Below are 20,947 nucleotides of genomic sequence, written 5' to 3'. Positions count from 1 at the left end.
AAAAATATCTGGGCATTGGGCCGGGCATGGTGGCTCAAACCTGTAATCTCAGCACTTTGGGAGGCCTAGGCGGGCGGATCACCTGAGGTCAGGAGTTCAAGACCAGCCTGAAAAAATTAGCCAGGCGTGGTGACGGGCACCTATAAGCCCAACTACTCAGGAGGGTGAGGCAGGAGAATTGCTTGAACCCAGGAGGTGGAGGTTGCAGTGAGCTGAGATTGTGCCACTGCACTCCAGCCTGGGCGACGAGTGAAACTCCGTCTCAAAACAACAACAACAACAAAATACAGTGGTGCCTGTCTGTGGTCCCATCTACTTTGGTAAGTTGGGGTGGGAGGATTGCTTAACCCTGAGGTGGCGGAGGTTGCAGTGAGCTGAGATCGCACCATTGTACTCCATCCTGAAAGACAGAGTAAGACTATCTCAAAAAAAAGAAATCGCTCTACCAGATGCTAAAATGTGTATTAAGATAAACTGTGTACTGGCTATAAAATTGATCAGAAAGCAAAAAGGGAAAGAGTTAAGAGTTGCCAATTTAAACTTAAGAAGTCAAACATCTAATAAAACTAAAAGGCAAAAGTAAAAATGGGAAGTATTTGTATCATGACTGAATTCTTCGTTAACTTAAATCTTACGTAACAAGAGGCCAACAGCCCTGGAGGAAAAAAATGAGCAAAGCATATGAACACATAAACACAGTCGGTAAGGACCTGTGGAGAATGTTCGTCCTCACTGTTATTTTAAAATGTCAAATCGAATTTGAAAGGCAAAAAGGCTTGCTAGTATTAAAAGGATAATACCCAATTTTGGCATGAGTCTGCTCAAATGCCCATTCCTTCTCTACTGGTCCAAGTGCAAGCTAGTACTACCTTTCTGTGAAGTGGCTGGGTGATGTGTACCAACATGATTGGGTAGAATGGGGAAAGTCTGTTGCTGACAGTAGCTAATGGAAATATAATTACAGTAGGGAAAAAAGTCTGTGTCCAGTGTATAAAGTGATATAGGAAATGTGTAAAGCTGCAGATCAACCTGCAAATGAACCACTGTGTCTCAATTAGATCCCAATAGTATTCTATCTTTGGTTAAGACCCGTCTCTCACCATGCTGTGCTCCTTGTGTATAAATATTATTTCTGGCTGGGTGCAGTGGCTCACACCTGTAATCCCAGCACTTTGGGAGGCCAGGGTGGAGGGATCACTTGAATCCAGGAGTTTTAGATGAGCCTGAACAACATAGGAAGAACGTTATCTCTACAAATAAAAAAATGAAAAAAAAAAAAAAAAAGCCAGGAGTAGTGGCAAGTGCCTGTACTCCAAGCTGTTTGGGAGGATCACTTGCGCCAGGAAGTCGAGGCTGCAGTGAGCTGTGCTTGTGCCACTGCACTCCAGCCTGGGTAACAGAGTGAGACCTTGCCTCAAAAAAAAAAAAACCAAAAAACAAAAAAAAAACCTCTATGGCAGATGAGACTAGAATTACTGTTATCCTGCATAAAGAAGCCACTTGAAAAAGAAATCTGTATTCTCAGTTTATCTGCTTTGATGTCTCCACTATGTGACTTAAAGCAGCCCTCAAGTGTGTCATGTGTAGAAAAACATACATATATTTCATGAGAAACTACGTATTTGAAGTTAGAGTATTAAGGAACTTTTCTTTACCCTCTTTAGCAATGATGAGAAGTTCATCTTTCTTGTGTGACTTTGTCCTTTTTGCTTCCTTTCCTTTGTAGTACGTGCCAAGTGCTCTCTGCTGCCCCAGCAGAGCCAGTATCCTGACAGGAAAGTACCCACATAATCATCATGTTGTGAACAACACTCTAGAGGGGAACTGCAGTAGTAAGTCCTGGCAGAAGATCCAAGAACCAAATACTTTCCCAGCAATTCTCAGATCAATGTGTGGTTATCAGACCTTTTTTGCAGGGAAATACTTAAATGAGGTATGTTGAATGATCTCTTTCTTTTTTTATAATGGCTTTTAAAATGTGAATATAATTCATGTTAATTTTATTATTAGTATCAAAAATGTTAAAGGATTTCTTGGTGTACGTTGTTTTCTGTGAATCTGCCTGTTAAGCAAGAACAAGTACCCACATCATGTAAATATGTTCATATAAGTACACATGTACATATTTACATGATTTGGGTAAGTACAGTGTATTTATGTGATGTGGGTACTTGTTCTTCCTTTCAGTAGTCCCAGGAGCATGTATTTAAAAATTGTCCTAAGAGTCCTGCTGTCTGATGCATCTTCCCTTTTTCCTCAGGAATTCTGTTTGTCATGTGGCTGTCATGGTATCTTTGTTTCCATTCCCTGTTACCAGTATCTAACTGAAGACATTTTTCATCTTAGAATCTTTCCTCAGATTTTTAGAATCTTCTCTGATTTATAACAACTTAATGCTTAACTCACTTTCTAATGTGAAAAGTGGCAGTAAAATGTGGAGAGATTAGTGATGAAGTACCCAGAGTCAGGGTCCTGCAGGTCATTAAAGTGTATGGCCAGCAGCTGGTACACCAGCCTTGTAGACCTAGATGGAGGGATACCCCCTGGTGACTTGTCAAGGCTAGATTCCATGTGCCCACATTCACACACTGGCCTTAGCTGTTACCCAGAATCCAAGCTTAAAGGAAATTGTTTGAGAATGTTTGGGGTTAGCTCTTACAGTTAAACTGGGGGTTCAAGACAAAGAGAAAATGTACTTATACTCTTTATCTGTAGTTGCTAGAGATCTTAATATCTGATCTGGATTTTCTGTTAATTCTCCCCTCCCCCCAATAATTGGGGGAATCTGCAACCTTGTGAGTCTGCAGGAAGATGAGTCAGTTTGAAAAGGATCATGAGAACTAGGAACTGTGGATACTGGGTCATTTGGTTGGGGCTATGGGTCATAAAGACAGCTTACACTGCTTTGCATGTTGAAGGACATCTGATGTGTATATAAAATTAAGAGCCCGTTAAAGTAGAAAGATTTTGTTTTCAGGGATTAAATTCTGCCTTAAGTGGATGGCATTAAAGCTTGAAAGGATAAAGGGGGATAATTCTGTGGTTTCTTTATTTTATTCATCTCATCAGATAAATCAAGCTCAAAAAGTGGGTTTCATCTGCAGGCAACTGAAATACAGATTATCCCTTATCGAAAGTGCTTGGGATCAGAAGTATTTTGCGTTTCAGATTTTTTGGATTTTGAAATATTTGCATGATATTGAGCAGTCCAAATCTGAAACAGTCCAAATCTGAAAATGTGAAGTGCTCCAGTGAACATTTCCTTTGAGTGTCTTGTTGGCACTCAAAAAGTTTTAGATTTTCAGATTTGGGATGTTCAGTGTATAATAAGTCGATAGCTCATAGTCTGATTATTTGAACTACTTAGGGTCAATTGGACTATTCAGTCTATGGTATCAGCAGGTCAGCATTCACCCCATGAATAGGCTGCGTGGGGTAGGCTGTGTGGACTTTTTCTGTAGTGGGTCAGATAGTAAACATTTCAGGCCTTGCAGGCCATATGTCTCTGTTGCTACTATTTAGCTCTGCCATTGTAGCGTGAAAGCAGCCACAGACACTAAACTATGTAAAGGAATGTGGCTGTCTTCCAATAAAACTCTTTATCATTATTAAAATTTGAATTTATATAATTGTCACATTTCACAAAATATTCTTATTTTGATTAACTTTTATATCTGAAAATTGTTAAAACAAATTCTTAGCTTGCTGTTCGTACAGAAGTCATCAGGCCAGATTTGGCTCACTGGCTGTAGTTTGCCAACTCCGGCTTTAGAAGTTCCTAGGATTATTAGAGTTTATTTTTGACTAGTGTCTGTTTGGGGAAATTAGGTACCTACTGTGTTTCAGGCACTGGTCTAAAAAGATTCTAAAATTTCCTGTTTCTTTCTGGTCTGGTCATATCTAAGGACTTGTAACTGTCCCTACTTGTCTTGCTTTTCAGTACGGAGCCCCAGATGCAGGTGGACTAGAACACGTTCCTCTGGGTTGGAGTTACTGGTATGCCTTGGTAAGTGATTTTTGAAGTCAGTGACAATTATATGCAGCCCTACAGATGCAGAATATGTTTAATTTAGCTCTGATATTGACATAACTTTATTTGCTATTACAATCAGTGATTTTAAAACCTTAAAATTTATTGACTTGTGGCCAGGTGTAGTGGCTCATGCCTAGAATCCCAACACTTTGGGAGGCAGAGACAGGAGGATCTCTTGAGTTCAGGAGTTCGAGACCAGCCTGGGCAAAATGGCAAGACCCCCATCTCAACAAAAAATTTTAAAATTAGCTAGGTGTGGTGGCATGTGCCTGTAGTCCTAGCTGCTCAGGAAGCTGAAGCAAGAAGATCACTTGAGCTCAGGAATTTGAGGCTGCAGTGAGCTATGATTGTACCACTGCATTCCAGTCTGGGCATCAGAGAGAGACCCCGTCTCGTATTTAAAAAAACAAAACAAAACAAAACAAAAAAACGTCTATTGACTTGTGAGTCAGTCCTTTTTTCTGGGATGTTTTTCCTGCATTGTACATGGTTTAGCAAAGTAGTTTGCTTTTCTACCTGATCTACTTCTGGCTTTTTAACTAGAATGTATAATTGAAACTATGCTTGTCTTTAATAAAACCCTAGTCAAAAAATCCAATTCAGTATTGACTCTTTTTAATGTCTTATCACTGCTCAGAGTATAATTTAGCCCAGCATGGATTCAGACTTCTACTTTGTGCACTGACCTCGTAACAAATTTGACTTTCCTCTTTTTAATAGGAAAAGAATTCTAAGTATTATAATTACACCTTGTCTATCAATGGGAAGGCACGGAAGCATGGTGAAAACTATAGCGTGGACTACCTGACAGATGTTTTGGTGAGTTGCAGAAGCCCTGTAGCTCTGTCCTTACAGGGTTGGCTCACATTTGATTGAAGACTCTGCCTAGAAAACCTATAATCGTATTTGTTTGTGTTGGGTAATATAAATGCACAGTAACCTGGTCTAACTGCCCAAGAGTATTTCCAGCTGATTACAAACTCCTGAGGGTGTTTTCTTTGTGTATAAGCCAGGCTCAGATCTAATGCTCTTGAAATTCCAGCAACAAATCCCTTTTCCAAAGGTTAATCTCGTCGACTATAGAGATTACTTTGTAGAGGTTTTACTTTGTAAGGGTACCTACTCTTGACCCCAGTTTTACTCACAAGCTACAAGATGGCAGCTTCACAGGCCCCATTATAAGGATGGAGGGATAGGGATACTGGATTTATTTGGGCATTGGGTATTTATATATAAAAATTACTGAAAGCAGGTTAAATTGGGACTTCCCTATTCTGAGGCATTTCTAACGACAGTCTTCCATAGTATTATATATTCATTCACTCAATAGTTCAGCACCTAGTGTAGCCAGTATTCAGCAGTAAATGAAGCAAAGTCCCTGATTCTGTGGAAGGTAATTTTACTTACACACACACAGTCTTATGTGTTGTGTCATTAGCTGGTGATCAGTTAGAGAAGTAAGTTAGGATATGAGGTTACTTAGATAACATTTAAGCAGAAACTCGAAGTAGGTGAGAATGAGCTGTGCAGATCCGGGGAAGAGTGCTACAGAGTCAGGAAACAGTAAGTGGGAGGGCCCTGAGGCAGGAGTGTACCTGGCATATTTGAGAAACCACAAGGAAGCTGATAGGACTGGAGTGAAAGGTAGATGGAGGGGTTATAGGAGATAGATACAGTCAGTATCTTTTGAGTTAGTGTTGGGAATAAATGAAATTACTTCAGAACAATGGAAAACAATATATATGTAGCATGCTTTCATTTTCTTTTTTTTTTTTTTTTGAGACGGAGTCTCGCTCTGTCGCCCGGGCTGGAGTGCAGTGGCCGGATCTCAGCTCACTGCAAGCTCCGCCTCCCGGGTTTACGCCATTCTCCTGCCTCAGCCTCCCGAGTAGCTGGGACTACAGGTGCCCGCCACCTCGCCCGGCTAGCTTTTTGTATTTTTTAGTAGAGATGGGGTTTCACCGTGTTAGCCAGGATGGTCTCGAACTCCTGACCTCGTGATCCGCCCGTCTCGGCCTCCCAAAATGCTGGGATTACAGGCTTGAGCCACCACGCCTGGCCTGCATGCTTTCATTTTCATAAAGTATCTTCTGATAAGCAAAGGAAAAATGTAAGTCCTTGTATTAAAGCCCTAGTGGGATGTATTTGAATCTAATGTTATTCGCTTAACTACTTCAGTGCATAATTTATGACATCTACTTTCTACATATTTTCATAAGGTTAAGGTAACTTAATCTACCTTTCCCACTGTTTTAAGTTGACTCTCTTTTTACATCCTTTAAGGCATCACATGTAGATACCATAATCTCCATTAGTGTAAGTTAATACTAAAATGGCCAAGTTACTGTTTCCTTCTTTGTGGGAGACATGATTTCTAGGTCATATAAAATCATCAAGATCTTCATTGCCTTCTTATGTTGGTATGCTTTTCAGTCTTTAAAGTATTGCCTAAAAACTAAATATATTTATTCCAACAATATGCTTGCAAATGGCTATGACATGAGATCATGTGCTAAGATTGCTTAAAAGCTAGTAAGACCCTGTGCTATCTGCTCACCAGAAGACATTTATCTATTAAATACTCATCTGTTGGGTAAGGTAGGAGATGACAAATCTTTTTATGTGTCAGGCTAATGTCTCCTTGGACTTTCTGGACTACAAGTCCAACTTTGAGCCCTTCTTCATGATGATCGCCACTCCAGCGCCTCATTCACCTTGGACAGCTGCACCTCAGTACCAGAAGGCCTTCCAGAATGTCTTTGCACCAAGAAACAAGAACTTCAACATCCATGGAACGGTAGCTTCCCCCATCCCTTGTATTCAGCCGTACTCAGTATAATTAACTATATGATATACTTGTCAGGAAGCCTTTGAGCCATGCAGTGGGTTTTTCTTCACAAAGTTTTAGAGGTAATTGCATCTGTCCCTATTACAACCGATAGTATACTTTCATTGCAAGTACAGATAAAGTTCCTGCTACACATCCAGTGAGCAGCTGGAGAGTTGACAGGGAATGGTAAAGAATGCCATCTTTCCCAATTTACAGGCATATCACTCAGGCTCCCCTGGTAACCTCTGTGCAGGCTCTCCTCCCTCCTGGCATAGCCGGGACTGCACCAGCCTCCTGGTGGCCCTCACTAGCCTTTGAGGCATGGGAAGAAGGAGTGGCACAGAGCAATATGGATGGAAAGGGAAGTTGAATGGAAAAATGAACCAGGTGACATGATTAAAAGCCACAACAACCCGTATGTTTGCCTCATGTGCCAATTACTTATACTTCCCTTGGCTTGGTGTATAGACAGTTCCCTGGTTCAAAGATGGAAGGCCTCCATTGCCTCAGGTCTGTTATCCAGAAATTGTAATCGCTTGTAAGGTTATAGAAAGAAGGAGTCATAAAGTCAAACTCAGAACTACCACTTTCTACCACAGTTCTGACCATGAGCACAACGCTTAACTGCATTTTTTCATGTGAAGTGGGAGCTCTTGATCCCTTATGAACTACTGTATGAATTCAAGTACATAGAAACAATTAGCATATTGCCTGGCACGTTATGGGCAAGTGCTTGTTAAATACAATTTCAAAGCTGAGTGAACTGGGTTTTAAATTAGAGGACCATTCGCAATCTGTGTTCCAAAAGAAGTTAATAAAAAGTTCCCATGGTCAAGTAAGTTTGGAAAGTTTGAGTTAAATAAGTCACTCCTCTGCAGGACTTCTCAGAGTTATTCATGATCAAATGTGGATTTCTAGCAGGAGAATATGCTATATAGCATTTCCCAAACTTAATAACACTTTGAGGAGCATAGTTTGAGATATGGTGGCTTAGGGGTTTACAAATAGAAGAGAGAATAGTATATGGGGATGTTTATGTTTAAATGGGAGGGCCCTCCAGATTTATACTTGAAGTTTTAGGAAATTGCTGTAATAATATTTTTCCTTAGGATCTAGGGTGACTGACATCTTGGCTAGGCAAAACTTAGAGGAAGGCAGACCAGGTGCGGTGGCTTATGCTTGTAATCCCAGCACTTTGGGTGGCCAAGGCAAGAGGATCACTTGAGGCCAGGAGTTCAAGACCAGCCTGGCAAACATGATGAAACCCCATCTCTACTGAAAATACAAAAATTAGACAGACGTAATGCACGCCTGTAATCCCAGCTACTCGGGTGGCTGAGGCATGAAAATCACATGAATCCGGGAGGCACAGGTTGCAGTGAGCCGAGATGGGCGCCACTGCACTCCAGCTTGGCCTTGGGCTGGAGTGCAGTGGTGCAATCTTGGCTCAATGCCACCTCCACCTGTCTCAAAAAAAAGCAACTTAGAGAAAGGGTAAAGTTACTTGCCCATTTTGTAATTGTAATAGACCAAAGACATACAATCAGAGTTGTAAATGTAATCTTGTTTTAGCCAGTAGTTTCCCAGTGACATCCTCTAAAATTTCTTAATGCTGCTAACAGAGGAGCCAAGACCTTTTATGGTTTGGGAGGTGCTGGGAAGCTGAAGAATGAGAGATTGAGTTAATCTGCAGAAATTTCTATTTTAGGAACGCAGGAAGGGAGAGAAGGGCTGAAGTTGCTTAAGCAGGTTCCAATTAGTTCATTCTTGCTGAAGTATGAGTGAAATGATTCTATTTATTATCTACTCTAGTAATCCAGTAGTTTGTTTGACTGTGGTGTTAACATTTTTTTCTTCTAAATTTTAGAACAAGCACTGGTTAATTAGGCAAGCCAAGACTCCAATGACTAATTCTTCAATACAGTTTTTAGATAATGCATTTAGGAAAAGGTAAGAGCTGCTGCTACATAACAATCTGAGTTGTTTTAAGGACTCTACAAATCAGCTCATGAAGAGGGGACCACCACATTGTTGTCTCTGAAACAAAAACAGAGGGAAGCAGGTCAGTGGGAGAGAGGCTTCAATGGGGCACCAGAAGCAGAGACATTCCTTTACACTCAGTGAGGTGGCCTTTGGACCCCAGTACTAGTTAGACTGCCCATTTTTAGGACTTGGCAAAAGTATTGCAAACCTGAACCATGTGGTAGAATTTTTTTCTCCTGCTTTAAAGAAAAGGTTACTTGGTTGAGAGCACCCATTGTCATCTGTGACAAATGACCCAAAAGCTTAGACAAGTTCAAAATATTTGCCCTTGCCTTTTGGAATTTTCAAGAAATTATCTTAATTCAATTTTTAAAAATCCATTACTTTCTCTTAGGAAGTGTTTAGTGTAGACCAGGGATAAGCAAACTTTTTCTGTAAAGGGGCAGATAGTAAATATTAATAGGCTTGCAGGTCATACATTCTGTCACAACTACTCAGCTCTGCTGTTGTAGCACAAAAGCAGCCCTGTGTAATATGTAAATGAATGAGCATGGTTGTGGTCCAATAAAACTTTATAAAAACAGATAGTGGGCAAGCTTCGGCCCATGAGTCATAGTTTGCCAGCTCCTAGTTCAAACATCTTAAGCTTTTTTGTAGCACAGGCCTATCTGAATTAATCTGTAGTACCCAGTACTGAGAATGGACAACTCTTTCTTCTGTTTGTCTCTACTCTCATCACTATTGGCAATAAAAAGTAAAGCTTACGGGTTATTTAAAAACGAGTTTATTTCTTTGGAAACAATTAACTTTGGAATGAATTATGTTCTGGAATTTTCTTTTTTTTTTTTTTTTTGAGACGGAGTCTCGTTCTGCCGCCCAGGCTGGAGTGCAGTGGCGCGGTCTCGGCTCACTGCAAGCTCCGCCTCCCGGGTTCACGCCATTCTCCTGCCTCAGCCTCCCAAGTAGCTGGGACTACAGGCGCCTGCCACTACGCCCGGCTAATTTTTTTGTATTTTTAGTAGAGACGGGGTTTCACTGTGTTAGCCAGGATGGTCTCGATCTCCTGACCTCGTGATCCGCCCACCTCGACCTCCCAAAGTGCTGGGATTCCAGGCGTGAGCCACCGCGCCTGGCTGTTCTGGAATTTTCTAATCTGTTTTTTACAATGGGAAGGTCTGGGGAATGGAGATTGGGGATTTGAGTTTTGGGGGAGAGTATTTTGGGTTTTTTCTTTTTTTTAAATGGGGGTGTCTTTGTTTTTGGTTGTTTTTTTTTTGTTTCCTTGTTTGTTTTTTTGGCAAGATAGTGATACCTCAGCCATTGCCCCTAAAGTCCCATTTCTACCTTCTGTTCACATCCAGGTGGCAAACTCTCCTCTCAGTTGATGACCTTGTGGAGAAACTGGTCAAGAGATTGGAGTTCACCGGGGAGCTCAACAACACTTACATCTTCTATACCTCAGACAATGGCTATCACACAGGTCAGAGGCAGGGTTAGGTACTGCTGTGATCTTTGAGAATATATGTCTTTCCTTTTTCACCCAATGAGCCCTGGCAGGGAGTTCTAGTCTTGTTATAACTGAACATGCCAGAGGGAGGATCTTGCCCTCAGGACCCCTCCAGTTGGAGCACCACATCATTCACACATGGAGAAACCAGGTTTTTTTATTTGCTGTTTCACACGCAAGATGACATGGTGTTCTAGAGTAGGGGCAGAGCATGAGCTTGATGGGTTGGAGGCAGGCCGTGTGGAAGGCATTTGAGACAGGAAGACCAAAAGAAGGTTGTCTTGTGGGGAAAACTTTCTTGCCATTCATGGAATTTGTTTTTTGGGTGTTTTTGGTTTTTTTCAAAAGCTACAGGATGAGTCAGCTCTGTGTCCTTGACTTTCATGCTTTCTACTTGGACCTTCTGTTGTTAAAAGCAAACATTTTCTTCTTTCCACATATATAAATGTCCACTTGAACGGGATTCACTTGAGACTTGCTTGCATAGGAGGAGATCGCTTAGGCATTAATGCATTATTGTGATTTTTTTTTTGATGGGGAGAAGTGGGGGGACAGAATCTCACTCTCTCACCCAGGCTGGTGTGTAGTAGCGCCATGATTTCGGCTCACAGCAACCTCCGTCTCCTAGATTCAAGCGATTCTCCTGCCTCAACCTCTCGAGTACTGGAGACTATAGGCACATGCCACCACGCCTGACCAATTTTTGTATTTTAGTAGAGATGGGTTTTTACCATGTTGGCCAGACGGGTCTTGACCTCCTGACCTCAGGTAATCTGCCTACCTCAGCCTCCCTAAGCGCTAGGAGTACAGACGTGAGCCACATGCCCGGCCTGTGAATATTTTTAAACACAAAGTAGAGAATAGTAAAATAGCCCCCATTATCCGACTTAGATTTTCAGCTGCATGAGGCCAGTCTTTTGAATTCTTCCTACTCTCCCTGTGTTTTTCTTTTGTTGCTAGGTTTTGAAGCAACTCCCATACACATGACTCCAGGATTCAACACCAGATTATGCATCTGACTCTGGTTATTATGTATCAAGATGCAGACCGCCAGCCACAGTGGCTCACACCTATAATCCTAGCACTTTGAGAGGCCAAGGCAGGTGGATCACCTGAGTCTGGATCACAGGAGTTCCAGATCAGCATGGCCAACATGGCAAAACTCTTTCTCTACTAAAAATATAAAAATTAGTCAGGCGTGATGGCACATGCCTGTAGTCCCAGCTACTCAGGAGGCTGAGGCAGGAGAATCGCTTGAATCCAGGAGGCGGAGGTTGCAGTGAGCCGACATCATGCCACTGCACTCCAGCGTGGGTGACAGAGCGAGATTCCATCAAAAAAAAAAAAAAAAAAAAGATGCAGACAAAGTCCACATACTACCTCTAGTTATTGTGTCTCCTAACTCTTGTCATTTGCCATGAATTTACAGGGAGAAGTGGGTCTTTTGTCCATTAGAATGTCTCACATTCTGAATTTGACTAACTGCTGTCTTTTAGTGCCTTAACTTGTTCATCTCTAGTCAGCATTTCTTACAGATTGGTAGTTAGATTCGGAACTTGATGGAAATTTGCATTTTCAGGTGATGGTGCATCCTCGCCTGCTGGTGTGTTCTTCCTATTGCATCATGTCATGAGGCCCGAGGCATCTGGCTGTACTGTTTTTGGGGTGCTGGTGATTGATGGGTCAGGTGGTTTCAGCCTGAGCTCTTCCTCTGAGCTTTTCTGTTATTCCATTGATGATTGTTGCCTAAATTCATTATTCCCTCAGAAACTGCAAAATGTTGATTTTGTAATCCTGTCCTTTCTTTTGTGTTTATTAGCTGGAATTCCTCAGAGAACTACTTCCCCTTACCAATTATTTGGTTGTTTTGAGATGCAGTTTATTCAGGAAACACAGGATAGGTGTTTTTGTTTGTTTATTTGACAGTTTTTGGAGTGAACTTCAGTTGTGATGAGGCTGAGTAGCATGCATAATTTTTTATGTATTTGTGTTTCAATACTTCCCTGTCGTTATTTTTGCTCATTTTGTCCTGTCATAAGCCAGGGAGTCCCTTCTAGTCATTTATTTAGAGAAGATAAATTCGTTGTTTTCCTGCCTTGTAGTAACAAGAGATGTCTCTAGGCAAATTTCAGCTTTCTATTAAAACACCAGAATCAGTAGAACAAAGTTGTTTTAGTGTTGGCTGTGGATTAAATGAGTGAAACATAACATGAGCAAGGCCCCTATCTTGGCTCCATCTTTACCTTGTGTGTTTTATTTTCAGGACAGTTTTCCTTGCCAATAGACAAGAGACAGCTGTATGAGTTTGATATCAAAGTTCCACTGTTGGTTCGAGGGCCTGGGATCAAACCAAATCAGACAAGCAAGGTAGGTGCCTGGTAAGCTGGTGCTGTGGACAGGTAGGCATTTGGCCTGAGAAAATAAGGTGTTTCCTCCTGAGAGAAGATTGGGTTCAGTTCCTCTTCCCACTAGGGCTGAGCAGCAGCAGAGCTTTTAAGTGGAAATAGTGATTCCTTTTTTTTTTTTTCCCCTTAACTTCCCACTGCTCTCTATATCTGTATTTTCACCCCACATGTACATGTCCCATTAGGATGCGTAGCTTTTCTTTGTCTTTTGAGACTGGATCTTTGTTCTGGAGCAGTGACTCTCAAAAGAGGGTGTACATCAAGATTGCCCTCCAAAACTGAAGATGGAAATGCTACATGCTTGGGCAATATCCAGAAAGAGTGTGATTGACTCACTTGGTCTGGAATAGGGACCCAGCATCTGCCTTTTTTCTTTTCGAAGTTTACAGGTGATTCTGAGAGGCAGCCTGGTTTGGGGCCCACTGCCTTGTAGAGCAGAGCTCCTCTGGCTTTTCTGTGAATCCCCTGGGGATCTGGTTAAAATGCAGATTCTGCATCTCCATTTCTGACCAGCTCCCGGGTGATGTCTGCTGTTGGCCTGACCTCGCTTTGAGTATAAGGCTATCAAAAACATGTCTTCTAGGAATTAGTCTTTCCCTGTGCCAGGCTCTTCCTTATGAATGCTTTGTTGCTTTCTTGGTTCTCTCCCTAGAACTGCCATAATATGCCACATTGTTCTGTTGTCATTGCCATTCGGTTTCAGTGTCTTTTTCCAAACATGGTACCTAATGCTGAGGCACTTTGTTCCTAACGGTCATCCTCATCCAAAATACTGTCCTCCAACACTCAGGAGAAAAGAATTGACAGGCTCCACCAGCTATGTCTTCTCTCCTTTCTGATATCCCAATTTCAATGTCAGTCCCAGTTCTGAGAGACCAAAGAAGATGAACAAATACACACTTTAAGCTGAAATTGCTAAGTGGGTTTTTAAATGGGCCAGACTTTCTGGGTATATTGGGTACTTTAATTTTGGAGCTTGATGTTTACTTGTTTAAAATGTCTATTTTTCACTTATTTCCTTTTACAACACTCTTGATGGAGTTCTGTTAAAATTCTCTTGGAAGGGTAAAATGGCCTTCATAATTACCTTTTGTGTTTTTCTCTTAAGACCCACGTTCCTAAAGCTAGTCACTTTCCCTACAAATTTCAGTGCCTTCTAAACAGGCTCCCTCTTTCAAAGGAGATAAGCAAGTTTGGAAGACCATTAAATCTTAAAAGTGTTTTCTCGAGGTTGTTGTCTGGAACTGATTGAGGAGACCATGTCAGCAGCCATGTTCTGTTTTTAGGAGCAGGGCTACCTCAGCCCACATGGGAAGGAGGCTGAGTGAGATCATAGTGAAATGTGTCGGCCAGCTGCCTGTGGAAAAAATTGTTCCTTTTTTTCTTTAAGTTAACATTGCCATCTAAATGTTAAAAATCAGAAACTTCACCTTCTCTAAGCAATCTAAATGAAGTCTGGTTCCTGAGAAGCCATTTCAACAATGTAGCTAACATGTATTGTTTAGTATGGGACAGGTGCTATTCTAAGTGTATTACCTGATTCAACTCACTCAATCCTCACAGTTGATGAGATAGAGGTACTGTTATCCCTGTTTTGCAGATGAGGAAAACGGAAGCAGAGAAGTTGTTTGCTGAAGATCACATAGCTAAAAAGCAGCAGAGCCCTGCATTTGAACTGGGGCAGTCTGGCTCCAAAGTCTGTATACTTAACCATTACATTATAGCTCAGTCAACAAGTATTTATTATCTTCTTTGCCAGTACACCAAGGAGCCTTGCACATGGCAAGGAGCAATCAAACAAAATCAGTTTTGTTGTTGGGTTTTTTTTTTTTTTTTTTTTTGAGATGGAGTCTCGCTCTGTTGCCCAGGCTAGAGTGCAGTGGTGTGATCTCTGCTCACTGCAAGCTCCGCCTCCTGGGTTTATGCCATTCTCCTGCCTCAGCCTTCCGAGTAGCTGGGACTACAGGCGCCCGCCACCTCGCCTAGCTAGTTTTTTGTATTTTTTTAGTAGAGACGGGGTTTCACCGTGTTAGCCAGCATGGTCTCGATCTCCTGACCTCGTGATCCGCCCGTTTCGGCCTCCCAAAGTGCTGGGATTACAGGCTTGAGCCACTGCGCCCGGCCTTTTTTTTTTTTTTAAGTAGAGATAGGGTCTCAATCTCCTGACCTTGTGATCTGCCCGCCTTCTCCCAAAGTGCTGGGATTGCAGGCATGAGCCACTGCGCCTGGCCACAAGATCAGTTCTTAAATCCCTGTGTCAGGGAGCACAAGATATTTAAGCTACAGTGGTTGGTGAAAGCCTCTGAGGCATTTGAGCAGACGTGGATGTTGCGAAGGATTTAGCCATGCAGAGATCTGTGGGAATAGTGTCCTGAGCAGTACGGTAAATGCAAAGGCTCAGATGTAAGGATAAGCTAGGCTTGTTCAAGAGACAGAAGGTAGCAGTTGTACTGAACTCCTTGTACTTCCTAAGTGGACCTTCTCTCTCACCTCCTGGCCTTTGTACAAGTGACTGTTCCTTCTTTCTGCAATGCCCGTCTCGCACCCCCTTCAGCTGGCCAAGTTAATTGTCCTTTAGGGCTTTGGTTTAGGGCTCCCTCTGGGAAGTCACTTCATACTTCTGCTCCCATGTGGGGTAGATGCCCTTCCTATATGTTCCCAGCTGGCCTCACACTTGTCACACCCTATTGAGTTTGTCTTTTTTAGTCTAGGATGTCCTAGAAAAGAGGAACTATCTAAACTTAAAATATCCAGCCCCTAACATACACTGGGGAACATCCACATTAGTTGAATGGATTTTTGCCAAGGTTGCAAATAAGCGGCAGATCAGGGACTGAAAGTTAAGTCTGTGCATTCTCAGATCCCATGTGTTTGTACATTGCTGCATTGACAGGTGTAATTTGAGAAGCATGAAATGCCCCAGCTTTCCCCTGGCACAGAGAATGTCAGAGATGATGGGTGATGTATCATGTGTTGGCAGCACAGTTGTCTCAGTACCAGCCGTTCTGTGTGAGTGGCACTGGCTTGTGAGTTGGGCATAATGAGCTGAGCTGTCAGCAGCCTCGACAGCCAGATCAGTGCACATTTAACTGACTGGTGGACTTAGCTGTGTGTTGGCTGTGCGGGAGAACTGGGACAAGGTCGTATGTATAGATGTCAAAGACTGGCTCTTGACGTTTTCTCCTCTGACTAGTTTAGCTTTGGTGGTAGAAGTTCTGCAAAAGGAATTCTAGAAAGAAAAAGGTTAGTAGGAAAACTAGAATGATATAGCGTGGTCCCAGGGAAATAGAAGTGGGCTGGGTAGTCAGGAAGACCACCTATTGGCTTTGGACAAAATCAGCCTTGGTTCCCCTAGTTTTGTGAAAATAAGAGGATGTTAAGCCTCCATTGTCAGGTGGAACCCACTTTCTTCCTTGTCAGGAAAACTGGAACTGAGGGGCAGGTCCAGCTGAAGCAACCAAGATAATGGGATTCTGCACTTTTTCATGCAGTTACAGTGCTTTTCACTAAGTGGATTTGGGGTGCTTCCTGGTGTGCTTGGAGCCTTTTCTTTGATAACTCTACAGAAATTCAACATCAGGGTTTGGGTGTCTGTCTGAAAACCTGATGTGTTCTGAGAGCCCATTGCCATCTTGTTCTTTTCAGTAATTATGCAACAGTGTCATTCTTTCAGAGCAAGAATAAGCAGGTTCAATGCATGATACCCCTTGATTTAAGCCCCAAGAGTGTTTATTTGTTTGTTTGTTTGTTTTGAGACAGAGTCTTGCTCTGTAACTTAGGCTGGAGCGCGGTGGCATAATCTTGGCTCACTGCATCCTCCACCTCCCAGGCTCAGGTGATCATCCTACCTCAGCCTCCTGAGTAGCTGGGACCTTAGGTGCACACCACCATGCCCAGCTAATTTTTGTTTTGTGTGTATGTTTTTTTTGTTTTTTGTTTTTTGTTTTTTGTTTTTTTTGTAGAGATGGAGTTTCATTACATTGCCCAGGCTGTTCTGGAACACTGGGCTCAAGCAATCAGCCCTCCTCCCCTCATTACAGGCATGAGCCACCACAGCCAGTCTACCCCAGGGTTTTCTAAGGACTTTCATTTGATTAGGATATTTATATACTTGATTGCTAAGAACATTCTCAACCTGAGAGAGTGTGATTTATCAAATAATTTATTTTTTTGGCTGGGCACAGTGGCTCATGCCTGTAATCCTAGCACTTTGGGAGGACAAGACAGGTAGATCACCTGAGGTCAAGAATTCGAGACCAGTCTGGCCAACATGGTGAAACCTTGTCTCTACTAAAAATACAAAAATTAGGCTGGACACGGTGGCTCACGCCTGTAATCCCAGCACTTTGGGAGGCCAAGGCGGGTGGATCATGAGGTCAGGAGATCGAGACCATCCTGACTAACATGGTGAAACCTCATCTCCGCTAAAAATACAAAAAATTTAGCCAGTCTTGGCGATGGGCACCTGTAGTCTCAGCTACTCAGGAGGCTGAGGCAGGAGAACAGCGTGAACCCGGGATGTGGAGCTTGTGGTGAGCTGAGATCGTGCCACTGCACTCCAGCCTGGGAGACAAAGCGAGACTCTGTCTCAAAAAAAAAAAAAAAAACAAAAACATAAGCCAGGTGTGGTGGCGGGTGCCTGTAATCCCAACTACTTGGGAGGTAAAAGCAAGAGTATTGCTTGAACCCAGGAGGTGGAGGTTGCAGTGAGCCGAGATCTCACCATTGCACTCCATCCTGGGCAACAGAGCAAAAAATCTGCCTCAAAAAATATATTTTTGGTCTTGTCAAAGCTTTTTCTGTTCCAATCCGTAAATGAATTTTCTGTTTGTTTGAGATAGGCACTCTCTCACCCAGATTGGAATGTGGTGAATCAAACATGGCTCACTGCAGCCTTGGCCTCTTGAGCTCAAGTGATCCTCCTGCCTTGGCCTCCCAAAGAGCTGGGATTACCAGCGAGAGCCACTGTGCTCAGCCCATAAATGAATTTTTATATTTTTACTAGACAAAAGCAATACCCTGAAACTAATGTTTCTCAAAGTCATCAATTGATGGTTGAATCCATCCAAATTCTTAGTTATATAAAAACCAGAGGTAGGTGTAATTCTTTTTAACTCTTCATTCATACTTGCTGTTTGCTAGAAGTCTCCCATCTCCCGATATACTATGCTAATTTTGAGACTGTCTGCTTATTCAGATAACATTCTAGAAGAGGAGGCAGTTTATCCATTATATTTAGGGGAGTGTGATAATTATAGATTTCTAGGGAGAAAGAGTCCTGGAATGACTTGTGCTTACGGTACTTGTGCTGAATCTTAGTGACTTTGGATTTACACTGGATCTTACCCCTTTCTCTCCAGAGAGCAAAATGCCATTAGAAAGAGCCTCGGCTGGGTGCAGTGGCTCACACCTGTAATCCCAGCACTTTGGGAGGCCAAAGCAGGCGGATCACTTGAATTCAGAAATTTGAGACCAGCCCGGGCAACATGGCAGAAACCCCATCTCTACTAAAAATAAATAATACAAAAATTAGCTGGGCATCATGGTGTGCACCTGTAGTCCCAGTTGCTCTGGATGCTGAGGCAGGAGGATCAGTTGAATCTGGGAGGTCAGGGCCACAGTGAGCTGTGATTGTGCCACTGCACTCCAGCTTGGGTGACAGAATGAGACCCTGTCTCAAACAAAACAAAAAGAAAGAGCTTCCCCCCACCTCAACAAAAAAGGAGCAAGCCTCCCATTATACAGGTGTTGGCTCTTGCAATTTTTGGTGGGATGACCGTCACCATTTTATATCTCTGTGGGTTTTTTGATGTTTCCTCTTTTCTTTTAAAACTGCCTTGAACATCATAGTATCTGAGGAATTGGCTTCACCTCATTCATGTTACAGGTGTCACTGAAGATCTGTTAGTCACACTTCAGGGTCTGTAGATGGCTTGTTGTCTTGATCTCATTCTGGAGATGGTGTCTCTCTTTGACCCTCCTTTCCTGCTGTGACCTCTTCCATATTGACACTCACACTTGATGACTGTTTTCCAAGCTGCTCAGTTTGCCTGGGGGATTTGGAACCAAGAAAGTTATCTGTAGCAGTGGGTCTTGTATCATCCCTGGAGACATCGTTTTTTGTGTGTGAGGTTTTTCCCCCACTGAGTAACACACGGATTGCCTTTCTCCTAAAGTGTCTGCCTCTGGGCGGTAATTCCTGACAGCTGCAGAGTTAGACTAATTGATTCAGAGCCAGGATATTTATCACTGCCCTGTAAGAGCTGTCCTAGCCATCAGGAAACCTGGCCCCTGATAATATTCTGAACTTTTTTTTTTTTTTTTGCCTTTCATATGTGTACTTTTGGTTTTGTTTTTAAATTAATAGTTGCAGGGCTGGGGTGTTTTTGTTTTGTTTTATCTCCCTGTTTGGCCTCTCCTAAGATGATCTAAGTGTTCTCAGCAGTTTTGAAGACTGTTATTTCCTGTCAGTAAGTGATGGCTTTTCCAGTTATAAGCTGGTAACTTTGCTCCAGTCACTTCTTGTGTTTCATTTCTTCACCTATAAATACTGTGTCCAAGGACTGTGATGAGGAATAAATGAAAATAAACGTCAAATACCTGGCACAGTAAACTGTAGTTCCCAGTTTTTCTCATTTCCTCTGTTTCCCCGATGGAGTGTTTCAGCGCTTGAAGATTTTTCTAGCCTGTGACCAAGTGACTTCTATGCTTACGTTCTGTCTAGGCCTGCACTGTCCACTTGTGGCTGTTGAGCACTTGAAATGTGGATAGTCCAAATGGAGATGTGTTATTATTGTGAAATACCAGATTTCAAAGACTTGGTTCACAAAAAGTTAAATCTCATTGATTTTTTAAAAAATATTGTTTACATGTTGAAATATTAATATTCAGATATTTTTATAGGAGGTTAAATAAAATATATACAGTTTTACCTGTTTTTATTTTAATGTGGTTGTTGGACAATTTTTAATTGTATGTGGGGTCACCTTTATGTTTCTATTAGGCTACTCTGGATTAGGCCCTGTAGAGGCGTTGTCTACAGAAGGAAAATAGTCTGATAACCAAGGAAATAAGTCAAAGCATAAATATAGGACAATGCCTTTAGTTTCTAGAATGTTTGAAAACATCTAAGTTTTTTGCTCTTAAAAAATCTTGTATTGCTATATTTTTGGAATAAATTTTCTGCAGCCTTCACAGCCTGTTGCAAACATATTTTGGCAGTGTTGTCCCTTTGAGAAGCTATAAAAAGAGCTAATAATTCTCATTGGTGGCAAACATTCCATTTTTGAGGTCTTCCAAAATGTCTGGAGTTCATTTGAAGTCAAATTTAGTTAATCTGAATAATCAAGTTGTAAGACACTTTGTATAAAATAATTAGACCAATATTTTTCTCATGATTCACAACAAACTCAAAGCAGTTCCAAAGGAGTTTTCAAAAAACATTTTGATCAATAACAGAATGGGTAGAATAAATATGTCACTTACCTGGGGGATATACTATTATACAAGCCATATAAGACTTTATATTTTGTTTTAAGTTATTATAGTTATATTTGAATCTATGAAACAGACCAAAGCATGGGCTATATAAAAGGTAATAGTAAGTGTTGTTCTCTCATGGGTGGGGTGGGGGGAAGAGAACTTTAGTATAGATAGAAAAGGAAAATGAGACCAGCTGTCTTTTAGATTGTTTTTGCCTCTTTCTCATAGATGCTGGTTGCCAACATTGACTTGGGTCCTACTATTTTGGACATTGCTGGCTACGACCTAAATAAGACACAGATGGATGGGATGTCCTTTTTGCCCATTTTGGTAAGTATAGAGCCCTCAATCAGGCCTGAGCCAAGACTGCAATAAATTCTGGGTTGTGTAAAGACTTAAAAATTTAAACATTAAATAATACTATTAAATTTGGGGGGCAGAAAATCTTGTGGCGGGAAGGAGTTTTCTAAAATAAAAAATTAGACCACATGTGAAATTGAGAGTTCTGTTTCCTCCCCTCTTTTGCTCTCCTCCAAGAATACCCACCATAAATAAAGAGAGGTGACAGGTTGGGAACACATTGGCAGCATATGTAAAAAGTCATTAGTCCAAATACATGAGTTCTTAACAAAGATTAATATCTCAGTGGGAAAATGGGCAAAAAAAGTGGCTAATCAACTTGTAGAAGAATTAAAAATGGCAAACAA

General features: G+C 41.8%; 1 protein-coding gene across 3 annotated transcripts in view; it reads left to right on the top strand.

Moving 5' to 3' along the window:
* The window catches only part of GNS (glucosamine (N-acetyl)-6-sulfatase), a 45,579-nt gene that overhangs the window by 9,624 nt on the left and 15,008 nt on the right, over positions 1–20,947 (top strand). For all 3 annotated transcript variants that reach the window (XM_011929231.1, XM_011929232.1, XM_011929230.1), the window contains 8 exons: positions 1,727–1,933; positions 3,941–4,006; positions 4,754–4,852; positions 6,663–6,830; positions 8,731–8,813; positions 10,208–10,326; positions 12,617–12,720; positions 20,469–20,570. In XM_011929231.1, coding sequence (XP_011784621.1) covers positions 1,727–1,933; positions 3,941–4,006; positions 4,754–4,852; positions 6,663–6,830; positions 8,731–8,813; positions 10,208–10,326; positions 12,617–12,720; positions 20,469–20,570 — 948 coding nt within the window. The remainder of the gene's footprint in view (positions 1–1,726; positions 1,934–3,940; positions 4,007–4,753; positions 4,853–6,662; positions 6,831–8,730; positions 8,814–10,207; positions 10,327–12,616; positions 12,721–20,468; positions 20,571–20,947) is intronic.

The sequence above is a fragment of the Colobus angolensis genome, unplaced genomic scaffold (genome assembly GCF_000951035.1).
Source record: "Colobus angolensis palliatus isolate OR3802 unplaced genomic scaffold, Cang.pa_1.0 Scaffold80, whole genome shotgun sequence".
In the NCBI taxonomy this organism is placed as follows: domain Eukaryota; kingdom Metazoa; phylum Chordata; class Mammalia; order Primates; family Cercopithecidae; genus Colobus; species Colobus angolensis.
This window is presented reverse-complemented; position numbering and strand designations above follow the sequence as displayed.